Source organism: Trachinotus anak, unplaced genomic scaffold (assembly GCF_046630095.1).
Source record: "Trachinotus anak isolate AG129_WGS33_773 ecotype Australia unplaced genomic scaffold, CSIRO_AGI_Tana_v1 ptg000026l, whole genome shotgun sequence".
Lineage (NCBI taxonomy): Eukaryota > Metazoa > Chordata > Actinopteri > Carangiformes > Carangidae > Trachinotus > Trachinotus anak.
Window position 1 is genome coordinate 8616722 of NW_027273877.1, and position 22309 is coordinate 8639030.

A 22309-nucleotide genomic window follows, 5' to 3' on the forward strand; every position below is an offset into this window, starting at 1 on the left:
ATAAAGGAAAGATGGATGACAGGAGGCAGAAAGTGGAGGAGGGAGACACATCAAAGAGGAGAAGTTTCTGTGGAAGCTGAGGGGAGATGAGGAAGAAGGTAAGTCTCCATCAAACACAAGAGCTTCCTTTGCTTCAAACAGTCCCAGCACAGAGGCTGCATGAAACGAGATACCTTACACTAAAACTGGTGTCCAACGGTGCCTCTGGGAGAGTGTGAATGTGTGTGTTTGCATGTTTTTATGCAGCTAGGAGCTTGGACAGTAATTCTGTACACTGAGGTGACTGCTGCATTACATTTTTCTCTCATGATCCAAAAGTCTTCAGTTATCATCTGGTATTACGGGGCCGGCCAGGTTCATCCTTCTGGGAAAACCATGTTTAATTTGAGACACACATAAACATTCATTTTTCCATTATAGGGTAAACGACCAATAGAATTGTTCACTTCCACTAAAATGCTAAATGTGCTGCCCTGTGGAGTTTCTGGCATGCAAAGGAGCATAGCAATGAGCCAACAAAAAAACAGTGAAGGAGAATCCTGCAAGCTACTGAACATGGATGCAAGGATTTAATATATTCAAAAAGACAGTTCGGCAAAAAGTTTTATGAGGAAGGCAATGCATTGAAGCCATTTGTTGGACATCAAGGATACACAACAGAAACACTTATTGGAAAGATAATTATGCTTGTTCACACCTTTAAAAGAAAGGTTTGACGTTTTGGGAAATACACAATTCACTTTTATGACTTTATGCAAAGTATGATTCTGAAGCTAGCAGCCAATTAACTTAGCATAGCATAAAGACTAGAAACGTGGAAATGCTAGCACCTCTGAAGCTCTTATTTAGTTAACCTGAACAAAAAGTGTAAAAATATCAATTTACAGTTTTAAGGGTGGTTATGTACTGGACTGCTTAGCTGGGAGCAGTAACCTTTATGAAGTCTCTGCTGGTTGCTTGGTAACGCCTTTACTGCTGCTGAGAGCTTCATATTTAAGAAGAGAGCAAATAAGCTTATTTTTAGTTATTTTTAAATAACTTTCAGTAGTTACACAGAAGTGTCTGGTCACGAAATGCAGCTGCTAATATGATTTGTACTGGATTATCTGGACATGGCAGCCATATGATGCACAGCTGCAGGAGTGCTGTTGGAGGCCTGTGGCGGCAGCGGGTTGCTGACGGCGTTACCTGCAGACCCACAGAGCTGAGGACAGCAGGCCGGCCCCCGGTTCAGCACTGGGGCCAGACACTGCTCGGCTGTGTGAAATCAGACTAACAAGCTGCTGCCCCAGTGTGGCCCAGCTGAAGATGCTCTCCTGCACTGGGCTGGTGCAGCAACAGTATATTGAATGTCGGAGGTAAGTAAGTTTATTTATGGGGAATTACACTTGCAATGGTCGACCTCAGGAGAAGAAACATGGAGGTGCATATGTTCACCCATTAACCTGATGGCAAATTCAAGAGTACATACAAAAATCTGTGCTTGATCAAGACTAAACATGCAGTTTTAAAGCTATTATCCTTCTGATTTCAGTCATAATGACTGATTTAGTGGTTACTTGAATGCTGCACAGGTAAGGTGGACTCTGCGTATACATTAAATGGCAGTACCAAAAACAGGCTCTGATACGATAAAAAAAAAAAGTGTTAGCGAGAAGAAGTTAGTTTAATCATCTTAAGCAGGACCACTCAGCCAGTCAAAATGTTTTCTGTGGCACTGGAGGAGCTTCGATAACTATCAACCTTCTCTCAGTTTTGGCTTGAGACTTCAAATTTACAGCAGAGGGTCTGTGTTACAAACTGGGCGTGTGGAGTTTGAAAGATGTGGGCATTTCTCAGGGAGGAAGATGCTATCAAGTTGCACAATGGGAAGTGTAGGATCCAGTGTTTTTTTTTGTGCTGTGATTCATTCTAGGGACTAAAATTCACAATGTCTTGGTTGCTGTTGCTTCGATTTTGACTTTTCTTTTTAAAGTCTGTTTCTCACAGGTTCCTCATCTTTATATAAGTGCAATGCTAAAAGTGGTGGAGCTTTAATGTAAGTAAATGATGATGTTTTCATTATCCACTTTCTTTTTAGATGCTCTACAATATGGTTTTGGGCATTATGTTATATATAGAGGTTTATACATGTTACAAACACAATGTAACCATTTTGCAACCCACCGTGACGTCACTCATTGGTTTGTGAACTGCTGTTCTGAAGCCCCGAGTTCGCAATTTGGCCGTCACCATTTTGGTTTTTTTTGAAACCAGAAGAAACTATATTTGGACGCTAAGGTGGAGCTGAGGAGGAGTGAGGGGTGGATTTGACGTGCTCTGTACTCTATTCTGATCGTCAGGCAGGTCGCCGTGTGTGGTGCTGTCTGTCAATCACACAGTAGCCCCGCCCTAATGCATACCCTGCTTTATCATCTTTTTTCCTCTAAATGGGACCATAATTTAAAAAATAAACATCATGTTGTATTGAGAAAGACTTGAAACGAGAAGTTAAGACCATAAACTCATTAGGAATACGTTTACTGAGGTAACAAGTCAAGTGAGAAGTAGGGCCATTTTCCAATAGACTTCTTATGTTTTTATATACAGTCTATGAATGTAACAGACAGTTTGTTGTTTCTAACACTTCTTTTTAATATCTTTCATTGATTTTGTATATGGTTAATATGTTGTTACACATTTGTTGTTGTCTTACATTAAAATACACTTCCCCTTCACATTTTTATTTTACTTTGAGAGTTTTATTTTGTAAAACAAATATCATAGTGTTCAGTTAGTTAGTTAGTTAGTGAATACATGGGTGATGTCGACAGTTAATTAGCACATTAAATTGTTAACTGAATCTCACTAACCACTTCTGCTTACATGTGTTGTTTAGCAACATGTAGAAAAGTACACATATGTACAGAAAAAAAAAAATCACATTTGTTTTCTTTATTACAATGCCGTATTATAGAAGCAATAAACCATTAAAGTCTGAGTTTGCTGTCATTTTAGCAATAAAGCGTGCTTAGGCAGGATGCAAACCAGATTAAAATCCTCTTAACACGTCTAAAATCACTGTAAATCACCATGAGTGGCTCACGACGAAAATATCCACAGTGTTGGAAACCCCGGCAAAGCGCATTAAGTTTGAAGTAGTTGAAAACTGAGCGTCTCACTGCTGCGAAGGTGAGCTGTGATCGCCCCGCTGAGCAGAAGCTGGAGCTTGATTGGTTCTGATTAGTGAATAAATCAAACAGGTATCAAATCAAGCCGGGCCAATTGCCTCCTACTCACACCTTGATTAGGTTCATGCACCCAAACACGTTCCCCTGGTTGAGAAACACTCTCTCTCAGTTACACAAACACACACACACACACACAAGAGTCTACCCTGTAATTGGCAAACTCTCCCGGCCTCTATCCACGCCAGCTGTAATTAGTGTGCCAGCAACAATGCTTGTTTGTCAAAAAACACACGTGCACATACACAGTGTTCATCCCGTCCTCTCTTATCCCTCAGCTGACACCCTTTGATACACCCACACAGAAAGGCACACACACACAAATACTATCCAGCCTTCCATGACGCCTGGGGCAGTTAGTATTTACTAATCCGCTCATTTCGCTGTTAAATTTCACACATCGCTTCTTGAATTCTGACATAATGTTGGGAACTAATTCACATCACAACTTCTAGGTCAAATTATTTCTTATTCAACAATTTACAAGGGAAGATATTTGTCTGGAAATCTTTAAATTTTTTTGGAGAGCTATCCAAAACGACATCTGTTGCTAGCAGATTTGATGAGGTAGCTTGCTAGCTCAATTAGCCTGATAATGCTTGCTATTTGGGCTAACATCTGCTAGCTTGCAGATTAAGCTAGTTCTGTGAATTGGTTGAAAAATGTTTCTGACTGACTTTTAGATGTTTCCAGCTGTTTTCTAAGCAAAGAAGCTTGTTAAAGGGGTTTTTAAAAGAGCACTTACTAGCTACTTGTGTGAAACACAGACACAGCACTGTTCCTGTATTGCAGTGTAGCACTGGTTGGTCTTAGTAGCATAAACATGATGAGTAAAATGAATCAGACTGTTATTCATTCTAACATAACCCTGTTTGGCCTCCTAATGTACATTACAGTGTGTTTTATTTTTACATTACAAGAAAAAAGGTTTGAACTCAGAGGGAGTTCTCAGACTCCATACTGGTTCTTGTTTCCTCTGCTAACCTGGCAACCATGTGTGACATCATCCACTCTGTTACTGTGAGACCCCAGACTCTGTACCCCCCGTACTTTCTTCATGATCTCCGGACACTTCACCTGCTCAAGACTCTCCCCACTTTCCCTCAGTTTGTGGACCCTGGACCTGCTGTATGCTAATGTTAAAGAAACCTGGATATGAATTGTAAAATTTACATACAGTGTTTTTACTATTATTACTGTTATCATTACAGTAGTTTTTACTTTTATTTTTTTATTTTTTATTTTTTTACTTATTTTCTTCCTCTTTCCTTCCCCTGTGGAGATCAATAAAGTTTGATCTGTAAATACGATACAGTGGATGTGCTAGTTGTGAATGCTGTGCTCTTTGGCCTTGGAGTTAACTCTTGGTTACTGCATTCGTAGTAAGCTACTAGCTGGAAATGTTAAAGATTGCAGGTTACTGTGGAGTAGATAAACAGGCTGCTTAATCAATTTTCCATTGTGTGTTTTTGGGTTTGGAAAAGCTAAAAATTCTGTAAATGCCAAGCATTGCTCTTACTATAGCCCCATGAACACCACTTCAATGTGTGTTGAAATCCATAGCTTGACAGAGCTGAGAGGACGAGCTTCAGTTCATAGGCTGTGATTAGAAAATCACTATTCTGAGAAGGGGTTTAGCAAACTATAAATAAGTACCAGAATGTTAAGCTAAGTTTTTGAAAGTCAAAGTAGCGTATTTCCTTCAAGAACGTATTTCCAGCAAGGATCTGACCTCTTGGTGCTCGAGTGAGGGCGCTGGGCGGCCGCCAGCTGCTGCAAGCCGAGAGTGGGGCTGTGGAAGAGGAGGCCGCTGCGTCTAAGCAGTTTCTTCTTCATGGCTGCCAGGCTGCTCCACTCTTGAACGAACCTCAGCACCTGCAGGAGGGCACGACATTCATAGTCAATTTCAAGCTGAAACCAAAACCACTGGAGCCTTCATCTTCAACACAAATTGATAGTCTGGACAATGGAGTCTCTTTAAAAGCAAAACATTTTTTACTGTTTCAATTTTGAAAAAAAAAAAAAACAAGCAATGGGGTGAAAACAAACAATCTAAACTTGCAGAACACACACGCACACACTGATACACACAAGGAGACAGTTTTCCAGATAGCTGAACAAAACCCATCAAACCAAGAGAGAGCTGTATATGTTTTCAGCCAAATCAAGAATTCAAAGAAAATTCCCTGGCAAAATAACAAATAGCACATGAAGCACAAAGGCCTAATGGGCAATTTATCTACATATATTACACTTGAGGAATGTTTTTTTTCCCATGAATGATACTTTCGCTCACGAAAAGATTACTTCTGTGAAGATAAAACTCAATGTGCATTATACAGACACTATTCAAAGCTATTATAACAGCCATTCTTGCTTTGTTGATGTTCTAGCAGGATGGATCATGCATATTCTGACAGAAATAAAACTTACTACTCATTAAAAGCAAAGCACAATCCGAATATCCCTGTAACAAGTTCCTTGTTCTCTAAAAGGAATAGAAACAAAATAGAACAGTAAAATTGAAAGAAGAACATTTAAAAGGATGATGAGAAAAACCTATATTTTTACCATGTGTGCCTCTGTAAATTTGGTTCCATATCACTCAGACAAATCCTATAAGCAGCTCAATACATAACTGTAAAATCACCACTCAAGTTTCAGGCATCCTGGTTGCCTTATGGTGAAGATTCAAGCCTTTGTTGTCAACATGTTGCATTTCATTCCCTCCCTCTCCCCACGTCTCCTGTCACTTGTCAACTGCCCACTATCTACGGAAGAAATTGAGTGCTGTGAAAAACATCTGAATAAGTAACTGTGAAATGAAAATTAAATACAGCTGAATTTACAGCATTGAGATATTTACTTATATCTAAAATATCCATCAAAATGTTGTCTTTTTTTAAAAAAAAATTACAAATAAGGGCATTAAATCACATAAATTCAGAAAAAGGCTTTTCAAAAAAATATGTCAATGAGCTAAGATAAGCTAAGCTAAAATAAGATAACACTGAATTATCCCCCTGCTCTAGTTTGAGCTTAGGGCAACAGGTTGGAGGCTGATATTATTATAGAAGTACTTAAGCCAAGGAGGAGATCAGCAGTCAAAACTTTGCAGACCGGATGGATGTAATATCATGACTGATCAAGGAAAACCTGCTCTACACGTACTGGATTTTCTGGAGACTCTGACAGAAGAACAGCGATGTCCTGAGAAGGTAAAAGTTTCATGAGGCCTTACTCCGTTATCCGAAGGTCGAGGAGTCGAATCAGATGTGAAAAGTCGTGACTGAGGAGCAGAGTGGGATGGTGTTTCCAGCTTCCAGCCTCTCAAAAGTCACAGGGGTTAATAGGTGAGTATCAGATGGTGTGTGGGTGGAAACTGGGAGGGCTTTGATTTATCAAAGTGAGGCTGGTCAAAGCTGTATGTTAATCATGCTTTCATCTCCGAAGGAAAAAGGGGTAGTGATATTTAGTCGCCGACAGATCCCACAACCAAAAATGAACTGATCCTGATAGATATTTTACATATGAGTAAAATATTTCAAGACTATAACCTCAGCTGTGTTTAAATTCAACATTGAACAATGGTTGAATTTCACAATTACTTATTCAGTTGCTTGTTACTGCGTTCTTTTTATTTTGTAGATAGTGGGCAGTTACTGACAAGTATTGTGTGTGCATCCAAGGCCTGATACAATAGATCTTATTCCCGCTTCACTCTTGTCCAAAAACAACATTATTTAACCACACTGTTGCACTGGGAGACTTGTTCCTTCATTAGGACTCAACTACACCAGTATTTTAAACAGCATTTAAAACATTTTTCACAGTAAAGCCAGTTCGTTCCGTGTAATTGCAGTGATCAGTGGATTCACGAAACAAATTTGTTCATCTTCGACACATGAATTAAAGGCTGTTGACGAACAGTGAGCCATCTAATCTTACTCCCGTGTAACTTTTGCCATGACTGATTTTTAAATATTCATATCTTCAGCAGGAACTAATAGGCAGGGAAAATGTGGCACAGGTTTATAGACTGAAGAGGACGACACTCTGTACGATAAAACTGTCATTTCATAAATATATTATTTTAAGCAATATATTTGATTAAGATAATGATTGACTATGACTTTCATTTCAAACATGTTTTCTTGGTTTAGCCTTTGGAGTGTGAGTTGAGTTTCCACACCGCCGCCACCCCGTCCAGGACGTGTTGCTGCCCACATTAAACCGCATGCTTAGTATTGATTTTGATGGACAATTGGAGTGTAACAGGGCGTGAATGATGGGTCAGAGGAGGGATGCAACTCACGCCTTGGTTTTACAAACCAACATAAACAACGTGACAGGTGGGGCATCTGTCAGCGGCTCTATTACTGCCACAGCAGATTGCAGGATTTAATATTAGCTGGTTGGCGTGTGGGGTCGTTTGAGGTGATGAGCCGTCTCCTTTAACGACCCTCATAAAACGGCACTTTCTCTTTTGCTGCTCTCCTTGGCTGCCCAAACCCCCAAACCGCCCCCTCTCTTTTCTCCTCTCTCCATCATCCCCCGACCCCTCCTCCCTCTGCCCCCTCCACCAGGCTCTGCAGTGGTGGAGGTGGGCGTCCACACTCCACCTATCTGTCAGGCTCCCGACACTGAGCTGCTGATCTTCCTCCTCATGATCAGTGGTGTCATTAGATCCACATGGCAGTGACACAAACATATCTGTTAGGTTTAACAACCCCCATAGCTTCATCTTCTCTGGGTCAGTGGAAGTGGGGAGATAGCCCCGCTGACTGCGGTATCAAACCAAATTATCTTAGTCTGAAATTAAGGTGATTCTGAAGCAGCCTGTGGGCACACAAACTGAAAAACTTTCAACTACACTCATGAGTATATGCAGAATTTCCTGTCATCTTGGAAACGGTGTAATGTCACACCTAACCCATTTTTCTTGTCTTCCTAATCAATCATAAGAAAAAAAATATTGGCACTTTTTTATGACCTAAAAGTCAGATCCTTCCAGGCGTTTTTACGGTAATGACATTAACTTGAGTACACCTCCCTCGTGCAAACACTCCAATCCCCATAAACACCCACACACATTCATGAATATCAAAACACATGCAAGACACACACACAAATATATATATATATATATATATATATATACACACACACACACAGCCTGGCGGGAAGGGCAGACCTGTATTCGATTTTCCTGGCGCCGGCTGAAGGCCTCGGGCAGGTCGTCCCAGTTGGTTAGTTTGATGTCCAGAGGGACGAAGCTCAAGTTCAACGCAGCACCATCCTAACAGATGAGGAGACAGAGACGAAGAGTAGAGCCTTAAGCAGAAAGATTTGTTACCAGTATTACTACCACTACTGCTTCTTACACCACCACCATTCTTATTATAGCATATCCTCCCCTTATCGTCAAAGAAAGCGTATACATACATGTACTGTACTGTGCTTTATTGTTGATTATCTATCAAAAAACACTGCAATTTTTTTATTCATCCAAATGGTAACAGATTTAACAAATTGTTTATAACACACTATAATGTCAACAACTCCTCCTGTTAATCATATGTACCTGTTATATGAAAGACAATACACTATAACAAAGTTGTAATAAATAAATGTATGACATATATTAATTATATTTATGTATAATGTGCAAATAAATATAGTTTTAAGTGTTGTAAGTAAGAGTAGCAAAAAATATTACACATTTTTCTGCACTATATTACACCATACAATATAAGGAATGTTATTTTATAATATTTACGTGATTTAAGGGACTGAATGGTGCTCGGTAATTAAAGCATTTAAACTCTTTTAAGTGGAAATGAATCAAAGCAAAGTTTCTGATTAATTAAGTCATTTTTTAAGCTGAAATTCAGAAATACTGCCAGTTTATTTGATATGTTCCGCTTAACGGCTGAAATACCGTCTCTCAAACATACACACATAAAACACGCCCTGCGGTTCTTGGAAGCAGTAAATGTTCCAGTATATAGTGGCACCACCACGCTACACACAGTCCCTTCATGGCTGTTTGGAGGGTCCTGCCTGGCTCCTCATGTTTTCCTGGCCAAACAGTTGGCGAGGCGTAGGACTTTGCTGCTGACTCACTGGTGTAATCAAAGCAAACAGAAATACAACCACGCACGTTTACTCGCTCAGTGTCCTTCGAAGTGAATGACGACGCAGTTGTTGTTTTCCTCCCCTGACAAGAATAAATGTCAGGGTAATACTGTAGTTATATAACAAACTGAGGAGGAGGGACTGATTGCAAACAAAGTGTCCTGATGCTATCAAGGAAAAGCTACCTTTATGAGTCAAAGAGGTCCATGAGAACAAATATGAGAACTTACAAGGCGCAGTTATTCTTTGCCATGCTACAAACTTTGTTGAAATACATACTGACTCAATATACTAAAATATCTCAACAACTATTGGTTGTTGTGCGGCACACGTCCTACAGCGCCACTATGACGTTGACACTTTTGGTTTTAAGAAATTGACAGCTACTGGGTGGTTTACCATCAACTTTGGTACAATCATTCATGTCCACAACAAGATTAACTTTGCTGATCCCTTTCTTTATTGTCATCTTCAGGTCAAAACTTAAAATTTGTCCAGTTTTTTGATTTATGTCCAAATATCTGCAAAACTAATGACATTCAATCCAGCCTCAGCTGCTGTTTACTAACTACTTTGCTAATGAGCAGATAGTGGCGTGCTAACGCGCCTAATTAAGGTGGTGAACATGGTAAACATTATACCTGCTAAACAACAGCATGTTAGCATTTTAATTTTGGGCATGTTAGCATGCTGAAGTTAGCATTTAGCTGAATAGCACCACTGTGTCTTAATACATCTTAACAAGAAGCTAGAATGACTGTAGACACATAGGGCTCTGTTTGAATGACCCAAGTGCAATTAGGGCGTGTCCAAATCCATTTTTGCTAGTTTAACTGTGCAACTGTGGTTGCAGCTCCCGATGCATGGTTCACAGGGGTTGCACTTAGTCCTCAATCAATTATGGGAGTGTTCTGGGAGTAACAGTCAATAAACCAATCAGTGCCTTTCCCGTTAAAGCCAGGTGTGCCAGGTGTGTTTATGGCTTGCAGTGCTCACTCTCTCTCTCATTGATTTCCACCGTTCCCCGGGGAAAACAGAATTAGGGCTAGAAGTTTTATTTACAACCACGGAAAGCAAGCAAGCTAAGAAACCCACATATGTCTGTCTGTCTGTCTATGATCTCTTGTGTTCTGTTTCAGTATATACTACACTCAACAAACAATGCAGTCAGAGTTGCACTGGACAGTGTGTGTGTGTGCAATGTAGTGTGTTGTGCGCCCACCACATTACTATCTTGATAATGCGCTCTGAAAATACCAGTGAAATACTGCACCACTGACTTCAAACCAGGTTTTCATTGGTCAATGGCACCACTGCTTTCCGCCACCTCAAGATAGCAACGCACCAACACTGCGTATGACCGCGCCTCATTTTAAGACCAGCACACCCATGGGCGCTCAGATGGGCATTTGCTGCTTAAACTGCATCAGTGTGTCGCTCTGGAACTAACAGAAACACTTGCTGCTTAAGATAGAGCCTACAGTCCTGTTATCAAATGAACACCTGGTACGTGTGATGGGACCTGGATTTACACAAAGACTTAACGTAAAGAAACTAGTAGAACAGTTGATCCTTGGTAAAATAAAATAAAATAATTAGTTTACAGCATACGAGAGCTGAACCTATGGGAATCTATTCGGTCCTGTGTGGAAGATGTAAAACAAAGGCAACCGCAGTTCTATAATTAGAAGCCACATAACCAGTTTTGTTGTTTTTACATGCAATTAGTTTCACTGTAGCTCAGTTTGCACTAAAGCTACAGGTATCTTCAGCCATGCAATCAGATCTTTAATGACTAACTTGCAGAACTTGAATATAATTACATTCACTTTATTCTTTATTGGTTGCCATGGTGATTCCTTGTGGTAAGCAAGGAGCTTGTTAGTGATCTTTTTTGTTTTCTTCTCTTTATTCTAATACAAGTCCACTACTTTGAAGATAATGCTTCTCTTTTGACAGTACACATGTATTAGTTGCAAAAGTAATGATTATGAGGAGTGTAAAAAAAAAACAAAAAAAACAAAAAAAACACCACATACCCACAACAATGTGCTTCACCGTTATTAGAGGTAATCATACTGCTGCGGCTTGGAGGTAACTGCGTAATCATTGTAAAAAATAACCACGATAAAAAACATTTTCCCAGTTATTACTGCTTCATTAGTGCTAACTACTGCCAATTTGAAGTGTGAGAAGCCAATTACCCTCGGTGTTAATTTCACTCAAACCACAGTGATTGTGCCAAACATCAGGAACATATCACAAAGAAGACGCTGACCAGTGAAATTAGGTAAAAGCTACAATCTGGATTTCAGCTGCCGGAGCCACTTCAGGCATGGAAATGCTGGACGGAGAGGACAGGCAGGAGACAGGAGAAAAAATGAAGTCTAAAGGTTAATACCTGCTGGCAGCCGACACATGGATTTGGAGATACAAATCAACATTAGGAAGTTTTTCCTGTGCTGTAGCCTCAGTGCGCAGAGGCCCACGTGTTTATTTGGATTATGGTAAAATAAATATCATGGAGAGTCAGGGGAACGGCGGAGCGGGTTGTGCTGTAACAGCATGGAGCAGGATTAGAGCTCTGCTAGATGTGATTGAAAAGAGGCATCTCCCCTCCCCACTGACAAGTCACAAAAATAAGGTTTCATTCCAAAAAAACAGATAACAATCATTTCAAAAATATTGAAATATCGAAACAAATGAGAATTTTCAAAGGAAAGACGTTATGCAATTTTGTTGGGGTGCAGTACACTGTACTGTATGCAGACAGGGTTCCTGTCTAGTATCGATACCTTTGTTTCTGTATACTTTATATTACATATGGATGTGTCTGCAATACAGAATGCATACACAGCAGGCAGCAGGGGTTTAGAAAATGCCTGCCAGTATCACAATAAGTTATATAAGGACATTTTCAGTATGTAGAAAGAAAAAATATATATATGTGTATATACATATTTATATAGGCCCTGATAATAATCATTTTTACTGCATATTTAAGTTTGTCACAAAAGACAACATAATATGAATACCACAAAATATGTGGAGTCACAGCGAAGGATTTCAAATGAAGTTTAGCACAGCATTATGTGTGTCTGAATCATCCTGATGTGGTAAGCCCCACCCTTCTGCTCCTCCTCGTCTTGACACGAAACAAAACCACCCACCCGCCTGAGAGCAGGGACGCCGAATCCTTGAGTAAAACAGCTATTTGATGTGTGGAAAATGGACATAAAATTCCTAATACTCTCAATATTTCTCATTCAATCCCCGGTGACAAATCTCCCTCTGACTGTGCACCGAGCGGCCCCCTGTGTGAATTCAACGCCTGGTCCAGGATTATCCCGACGTGACAGCTTTCCAGCCAGAATTCCTTCAGTTTATCATTTAAACGACAGCGGGGGACATTTATCTCCGCGGCTTATCGTCTCAGCCACGCGTACATGACACTTGTCTATTGCCGTCAGGGTAATATTCCATTGGTGATTCAGTTCGGCACTTTGGTCCTCTCTATGTAAAACCGCCTTGTCTCTTATCTACGTTAGCGCGGAAGGAATCTGATCCCTCATGAATGAAACAAAAGGGTGTAAAGTGTCACAACCTGATCAATACAGGGGTCTGTTGGCAAGTGGCACTCAAGAGGAGTGCCAAGAATACACAGGAGTGTAATCAGAGTCAGGCTGGGGTTAAAACTATAGTTCGTCTTGGGTGCAGGAAGCTCCACAGAGGTCAAAGACAAAAGCACCTGAAAGAACATTTTACTTGATAATCTGAATGAAACACCTGATGTCTTCACACAAAAGCCCCCTGCAGGTGACTGCCTGCAGTTTAAAAGATAACATGACAGGCAGTTTCAGGTAAACTGTCTCCATTTCCTTTGTGCCCGTGTTGCTCTCTCACGGTCGGCTCTTTCAGAATGAAGCGACGGAAGCTCGACAGAGGACAATCTGTAAATTTATGAGTCATTTAACACTGTTCTACCACTGTAGCTGCTGCTGTTGTTATTATTGTTCATTACCACTGTTTGATGTGTTGAATCGTTTTATACCATTTGTAACAACCATTTATTTTACTCTGACAAAGATCTGTCAATAACAGAAAACAGTAACATTAAAGGGCGATTTAGGGACCTGTGAGAGACATAAAAATGTAATGGTCAAAATCGTTGCGGCAGAGCACTTTGAGTCACTAGTCTGATGATTTTTTCATTTATTCTATTTCTGCTTTTGTCCTTTAACTTCCAGAAACAATATTAGACATCTATATACACAAGTCAGAGGTATTGGTGCCTATCAGTTCATTTAGTGTGATATAAATTTCTTAAAGTTGGGAACACACAAGCACGTCCACTGCAGGAACACGGCTATACAGTATATGTTATAGACACATTTACAAGTACATTCTGATCAGTCGTTTCATCATTATTATTAACTAGGGCTGTCAAACGATTATTTTTTTCTGAATTACAATTAATCGCTGAATTTCAATAGTTACTCGCAATTAATCGCATGTTTTATCACGATTAAAAATGTTGTTATTTTGCATTTTTGTACTGTTTTCTCTTGCTTGAAAACACATAACCATAACAAGTGATCTAATAAGCACTGGCGATCAATTATTCAAAGACTGGAAGACTATGCAACAGCAATCCTTAAAGGGACTATGTAACTATAGTTGAACAGTGGACACAGACTATTATTGGACAACAGTAAGTGCTAAAATGTAGCTATCACGCCATCAAACTGAGTCAGTGATAACAGTTAAAGAGCAATATCTATATAAAGTCTGCTAACTAATTAGCTAACTTTAGCCACAATAAGCTACTGGCCATACCAGACCAAGTAAGGCTGTAGCAACAAAACGTCCGGTGTAGAGAGGAGGTGAAATGACAAGATATCACAGCAGGTGCTTCCTTGATTGATGCTGGGAAATATAAGGTGAAAGAGTCAAGCTTGAGCCTTTCCCATAATGCAACACCTGTTTAATTACACCCTCTCTGCCTGGTAAACGTGTGTCCAAAATCACCCCCTACTCCCCACATAGACCACTGAGAATCATTATCCCCTATATAGTGGACTCATAGTGTCCCACAATATACTGTGAAAAGTACTGACTGATGATCACTCACCAAACAGAATATACCATCACGCATTGCGCTCATGCTGAAAGAAAGAAAAGCAGCGCAGAGAAAATGACCTGAGTAGTCAACCCATGTCGTAGACATCAGTATGACATCATCAGGGTTATTTCCTCAGACCAGACAGACCTTCACCGAAACGACAAAATATTCTACAGTAGTACTCCACCTGAGATTCTTTATAAGTAAAATAAATCATTTAAATCTACATTAATAAAAGAAAGACGTTTCTGCACCAAATATCTTGAGTAAAATCCTCATCTGAATGTCCTCTGATAAAAGCAGGAGGGTTGTAGATGAAAGACGGGACGCTGGGAGAGGGTTTGACGATGGGCGGCTCCTTGTGAAATCGTTTTGGTAATCCTGTGGTAATTCCTAAACCTTTCGTTTGTATTGAATGAAAGAATGTGAATGGATTTGAAGAGCTTCCCTTTCGCCCGTTTACCACACAGCCTTGATCGATCTCAAAGGAAGAAAAAAAAAACACATTTGAAATGACTCAGGTTCTTGTTCCCCTGGTAATACACAGGAGTGAATTAGGTTAGTTATTAGTCTCAAGGTTATTCAGTCACTATTTTTTTTATTCTGTGCTAACCCTATAGTGACACATTAAACTGATGAATGTTTTTCAAATCTGAAGTCAACAAGGTTATTGCCAAGCAACTGGAAACTGGAATAATTTGCAGCTCTTTTAATCAACATTAGTTGAGAAAACATTTCATTCTTAAACTTTGACTTTCTTAATGCCGTCTGCAACTATTTTCTCACGTTCGTCATATTTGCTAATTGGCAATCTGTGACAGAACTACACGTCTCTTACTTTTATAACTGAATTGTTGCTCACAGCTCTATCTTAATAAAGCGATCCTGATGTCGACGAGACTTCTGAAAAGAAAAAGAAATTAATTATGTTTTGTTCACTCTTCAGCTGAGTATGACGAGAACACACTGGTAAGGAACAAAACATCGAGTGGGTATCAAAACTCCTCGTGCCCTTTCAGTTTTACTTATTCTTATTGCCTTGAGACCTGCAATGAAAATGATTACAACAGACACTTCTGACTTTAATAAAAAGCTCCTGTTTCCTGATGTTTAAAGCTGCAAAAGATGTTTGCACTTTACCTTTTTTTAAATGGATGCAGGGATAAGTGAAATTTAATATCCAGTACCCATACATGTGACATAATATTAGCAGGAATTTACTCAGCTTACAATATTTTTCCTGTTACACACAAGAGAAGCATAAATATGACATTATTGAGTCCTGCTTCCTCTGAATAGAAGTATACATTTGTTGTTGTCGCTTCTGAATTCATCACTTTAGCAACCTTGAATTATTATGAGGTCACATTTGCTGACTGTGCCCCCACTTAGTGACTAAGACCTGGGAGACAGGTGTATTTCTAGATGAAAATATCACTTGGTGCAGCTTTAAAAAGACCAAAACAACACCTTACATAGAATGCAAAAATACATTTTAGCTGTGAAAGCATGTGCAGCTTTCAGTAAAAAGCATTTTCTTTTCATTTCAGGCCTCTTGGCAACAGAAAGTGTGTCAATGTGTGTTTTTTTTTTTTTTACTGCAGGCATACCTGTGTTTTCTACATTGGTCTTTTCCACAGACAAGAATTCTGTTTAGAAAAGGCAAAATAAAAAAGCTGCTTATATTGCACAAGGAAAAAAAACTGATATGAAATTCAGTAATTATTCTGCATTGTTTGGTTGCCGTATAGGCAGAGTGTATTTTAGAATAAGATTTTACAAAATTCCTTTCTTATGATAAAGTCAAGGTAAGTAACAAGAAAATCTCAAGTGTAAATTCCCACATCAAGACCAAATCCTTAACTGCTGTTTCTATTTCTGAACAACTCATTATGTGCCCTTCAATAAATTTAACATTTTTAAACAGTAGGTTATTGAAGTTAATTCACAAAAATAATAAGTGCTTTTAAATGTTTAAATTTATTTATTTCAATGTTAAAGCAAAATTATCAGATGTACTTTGGTGTAATATTCCTGCAGCAGAGTTTGGGTTCAAATTTATTTTATCAAATCTGAAGCACTTTTGAATCTCTTAATTAATCTGTTTGTCTTCAACTTTCAATATTTCTGACGCAAGATAAAAATTACTGAAACTCAAAGATTTAATAGAAATCTGTCCTTTTTGAGAAATCAGTGTTTCAGCTATATAGGACTATATTTTGTAGCAGCTGTGTTAAAATACAGTACAGCTTTACAAAAGAAATAAAATCCTCCTTCATGACAACTAGACAGGGGATGATTTTTTTATGTAACTCATCTGTTTAAATTTTATTAAGGCTTAAAGTTCTGCATAATTGAGAGCATGGCCACTTTGAATGACAGGTGAGTGAGTCACGGTTCCACATGCCCCGCCTCCACCTCTGAGCAGGGAGTTAGGCGGAGTCAGGCACTGCCAAGATGGCGACGGTGAGCAGCCCACTCCAAGCTTCAAAGCCACTCTTCAGAAACCAATGGATGACGTCACAGAGGCTACATCCATCTTTATTTACAGTCTATAGGAGCGTGCTGTGTTCATGTTCATGCCGTGAACAGTCATTTCTGCTCATGACCCACAGATGAAACCTGATATGAAATATTGATAACAGCTGTAGCTGAACTACAAATATTAGTCAGTCCACTTACGGTTTTAGAGTGACACTACAGAGTGATACTTCTTTTCCCCTCTTTGGTACAGACACAGTACAACAGCCAACTCTTTCATTTTGGCCTTTTGGGATGTAAATAACATATTCACTTTAATTAGCTACAGCTGATAATAAAATAAAATACCAAATGTCATTTAAACTGGTAAAAGATTAAATTAGAAGTTTGTTTACTTGAATGTGTCGATGTCAGAATGTGATAATGAAACTTTCTCTCCTGCTTATGCAACGTGATTGGCTGCTGTCAGAGCGATACAAAGTACATCCAAAGTCAGAGGAATGAAGAGTTGAACATAAATTTTAATCTTTGTGCTTGGCAAAGATATCAAGTCGTTCAAAGTCAAGTTAAGTCACTGGTGACTCCAGTCCAAGTCGAGTTGTAAGCCTTTTTTGATTTTCCTAAAGTCGATTCATGAATCTGAACCTCTGAATTTTTTGTCGAAAATTCTTATTTTGGTTTTGATCTCACCACAGCCGCCCTGCTGCTTCTGTTTTTTTTTTTTTTTTTTTTGGCAATAACACACACGCCTCACACACTTTGGGGTAAAGGCATTACAACATTTCCTGTAACGACACCATCTATTCACAACCTTAAGGAAAAAGCAAGCATGAAAAAATCATTAGTAAAACATCTCTGGTACCCTTATGAGATGAGTTTAACCGTGATCAGTGTGTACAGTCAAACGCTCACACAGGCTGCAGTACCTTGGAGTAAAGATATATTCGGTCTGTGTACTGGCTGGCGCAGAACTGCAGGCCCGGGTAGACGGGATGGGTAGTGCTGCCGTCATCACCATCATTGTCCTCATCATCGTCATTAGCATCAGCAGTGGAAGACAAACACGCTGCAGCTCCCCGGTCTGCAGGGAGAGAGGAAGAGGCTGACTAATATCTCACTGAGTATATATTATTGGCTCATTACTGGCTTTCACAGCTTTATTGGTACCTCTATTTGCTCCTCTGGTGATGCAATCACTAGCAGAGACATAAAACTCCAGCAGCTTTTAAGATTTATTTATACAGAGCACAATATTAGGAAGATATGACATTTGAAGCAGATCATTGAAATGTGTATGCACATACAGCACGTTTGAAAGAATTACCTTATATTGATGTTTATTGCTTTCAAACACTTGATCATGAAGTAATTATCTGTGACATTTTCATATAAATAGGAATGAAAGTCAATTTTGCTTCTTGCTGTCACCAGTTGATAAAACAACCAACCCACATGTGGAGGTCTGAAAACCCCAATAATGCTTTTTTTCCACTTAGCTGTTTTAACAGTCATTTTGAATATGCCACGTTGTCAACGGTGAACAGACACAGCACAGAATAAAGACAGGACGTCTCTCATAATTGGACCTGATTGGACATTCACACCACATGCTGGTCACTGATCTTAACTTAAGTTTCTGAATAAATATTAGGTGAAAAGAATGAGGCGTGCAATTGCAGGAGCATGCTTTGTTTTCGATCACCACCATAAAGGCAGCGAGTCATGTCCCCTCGTTTGATAATTGGTCCAACACACTGGTGATGATTTCAGTTTTTCAGACTCAAACAAAAACTGAACTCATGAGATAAATTATGGCTCTTAACATTTCAGACTTGTCAAAACATCAGCACTTTATTAATATGTCAATTTTAAAAAGGATAAAATATTTTTTTGGGTGTACAAAAGAATCACACGTTTCTGATGAAACTTTTTTAGTTTTGACTGGTCAAAGAGGAGTCAGTGGTATGTGGTACTAGAAGTTTGGTGACGTTGCTACTGCTTGCAGAGCCAATTGGTGAATTTTATGCAGGAACCATGAACCATTTTGCAATTTAAAAAATTATCCGCACCTTTTTGGTTTGAGAAAATTCTCCTGCTTCTTATTGCTCTGTTAATAAAGTGGAAAAGAAAATGCTAACTGCTAACACACTAGCCAGCTGGAGCGCTAGTCAGTCAAAATCATGGTAAAACAGCGCCAGCTCTAGCTAGCAGTGAACAAGCTAGTTAAAGGTGCAAATTATTGGTTAGTGGTGCAAATTTGCTTGTAAAAGTTCATCAGAGCTGAATCTATTGAACGCAGGATTCCACCGAAATGAAGTGACTGGCCTTTAAAGCTGTCTTGATGAAACTATAATCTATGAAATCTCTTTTCTAAATCTATCATAAAACAGTTGTTTTGTAATTTTTAAATCCCCATTTTTTGTAAAAGTTAAACAAATCGGTCGCACTGTGTTAATTATTGAGCTTTAGAGGAGTTTTTAGAGGTTTTTTCTTGGCTAGACTGCAAAAACAGGGCCAGGCCTATAATCTTGAAAGCTGTTTGTTGATTTTGTCAGATGATGTAGCGGCTATAAAATCAGGTTTTGACCCAGTCTTGTTTTTTTTGTTTTTTTTTTACTGTGGACAGCATAAGCTAGCTGTTACCCACTAGCTCCAGCCTTTAGTCTAAGCTAGGCTAATGAGATTTTAAATCCAGCTGTGTACTTACTACACAGACAGGAAATTGGCATCAGTCCTCTTATCTTACTCTTGAATAAAGAAAATGAGCATATTTCCTGGAATGTAGAACTATTCCTCTAACATAATGCTGTGCAGCTACATAGGACTTCCCATTTCTTTGACAGAAAACCTCCCAATTTATTTTTCACAAGTTCACTCAGGAATTTGTTGAACAACAGGACGGAGACTGAGAGAGAGTGATGAAATGACAATCACAGACGGAGAGAAACAGAGAAAAAGAAAAGAGAGAGTAGGTCATTAATGTCAGCTGTGTAGCTTGCTCATCCTGCCAGCATCCAGCGAGAAAAGGTCAGGCGGTGGAAATGAGACCGCCGCTGCACGACCACGCTTCATTTAGACAATGACCTATAACACTCCAATGATACTTGCCTTAAATCACTTCGCGTGGCCAGTTGTCTGCCTTGTCTGTGTGTGTGTCTGTGTGTGTGTGTATGTGTGTGTCCATTTGCTAATGTGGGAAAATACCGACACAGCCTGATGTCTGAGACAAGAGCGTTTCCGTCAAACAAGTGCTGCCATGTACCTGGGCTGGGTCTCTGGTGGTTACGGGATAAATCGCGACAGAAGAAGATACTGGACCACAGATACAGCATCTGTCCCATCATGCTTTGAAGGCTGTCAACACAGATGAGCTAAACATTTTAACATTAAATTCAGATTACAGCTCTTTGAACTGATATGAGGAAACTATTTACAAATTGAATGCTAAGGTGCAGCTGATCTAACGACTTTAGAAACAGTAGGGAAGCTCTAAATGATCTAACAGTGAATCATCTTGTATATCATCATAACTACCTCACCTGCAGAGTAATCAGACTTATTTCAGACTATATTTCTATCCTTCCTTGATAAATTCAGCATTAAGTACATTTTTTGTTGTATATTTCTGCAGTCTCTTAACACAAACACTGTTTTCATTCACTAATTCTATCATATCTTTTGATTATAGCCTTGAATTTAACACTAGCTATTAATTAAAATGTTTGCTTATGTTTGATCATTTATGATAGCTGCATTCCACCACTGATTTATTCAATATTTGTGATGCAACTTGATGTTAACACTTTTTTAGTTTCAAGGTGAGATCATCCTAATAAGTAATTTCCTCTCCTTGACCTCTCCTGCACAACATCCATATCTCTCATTTTTATGTTGCCCGTTCTTATGGGCGTAATTTCCCTGGATCTGGTACACGCTGTTCTGATCTCACCCCGGCTGCAGCTGGAAAGGGCCACTTCGTGTCTGAAAATACCAAAGTGACCAGCCAAGAGAAAAGTGCAGAGCCACAAACCTAGAACCAAAACATTTTTTAGGACACTAGCTTTTCACAAAAATCCCATCGATCTGTCCTTCTACATCTGCAATGAAACCTCCTCGCAGCTCTGCAATGTGCACCCTATATTTGTTGGGAGCAGTCTCCCCCTTCCCCTGTTTGCAGTGGCGGAACGCGCCAGCTGCATTAAGTGGGCCATTTATACGATGGGGGCAATTCATCTTACAAAGCCGTCTTATTAGACTGTCACTTACACAGTATGAACAGTGCCTTCAGAACACCCCAAGGGATTTATCTGTTATTTTACTGCAAGAGAAAGAAAACAATGCCTAATTGGACTGAGTCATCTCATCTTCTGCAGGATCGAAACAAAAGATATGAAAAAAAAAATCTAAATGCGTTCTGCAAGTATGAAGACGTTTGGTGCAGCTGAAATGTTGGAACTAGCGTCCAAAAAAAAAAAAAAAGATCGAGCATCCGTGTTTAAGTGTTTGGGTCATGCAGATAGACGGAGCGACAGACAGTGAGGAGAGAGAGACGGAGAGGTGGAGGAGGAGTGATTGCCTGTCTGTGCTGTGAGGAAAGTAATCTCAGAGCAATCAAGAGGTGGGGGCGGCCGGCAGCTCTGCAGTTTGCCTTCTAAAACCACGGGCAGGTAGAGGAAAATTATTAGGCACCGCTCCTGACCCCATAGGTCACTTTTATTGGACAACTGCTGTGTTTCGTATTAAATCCACAGAGTCTGCCAGAGACAGACTGACAACGGCATGTAACCAATAAACTGACTAACTACCAACAGGACAGACTGACTGACAGACAGACAGGCAGGCAGGCAGGAAGGCAGGCAGGCAAGCAAGCAGACAGACAGACAGACAGACAGACAGGATGATAGATAGATGGACAGGCTAGCAGATAGACAAGCAGACTGACAGTGGCCTGTAACTAACAAACTGACTAAGCACCAATGGGACAGACAGACAGGTGGACAGATAGACAAGCAGGCAGATAGACAGGCAGACTGATGGACAGACAGGCAGATAGACAGATAGACAGGCAGACATACAGGCAGACTAACAGACAGGAAGGCAGATAGACAGATAGACAGGTAGACAGGCAGGCAGGCAGGCAGACTAACAGACAGGCAGGCAGAGAGACAGATAGACAGGCAGACATGCAGGCAGGCAGGCAGACTAACAGACAGGTAGGCAGACTAACAGGCAGGTAGGCAGACTAACAGACAGGTAGGCAGACTAACAGGCAGGTAGGCAGACTAACAGGCAGATAGACAGACAGAAAGGCAGGCAGACAAACAGGCAGATAGACAGATAG

General features: G+C 39.8%; 1 protein-coding gene across 11 annotated transcripts in view; it reads right to left on the bottom strand.

Moving 5' to 3' along the window:
- Positions 1-22309, bottom strand: part of zranb3 (zinc finger, RAN-binding domain containing 3) — a 145463-nt gene that overhangs the window by 14254 nt on the left and 108900 nt on the right. For all 11 annotated transcript variants that reach the window (XM_071463932.1, XM_071463930.1, XM_071463931.1 and 8 more), the window contains 3 exons: positions 17895-18049; positions 8422-8526; positions 4960-5102 (listed from right to left, as the gene is read on the bottom strand). In XM_071463932.1, the coding sequence (XP_071320033.1) occupies positions 4960-5102; positions 8422-8526; positions 17895-18049 (403 nt within the window). The remainder of the gene's footprint in view (positions 1-4959; positions 5103-8421; positions 8527-17894; positions 18050-22309) is intronic.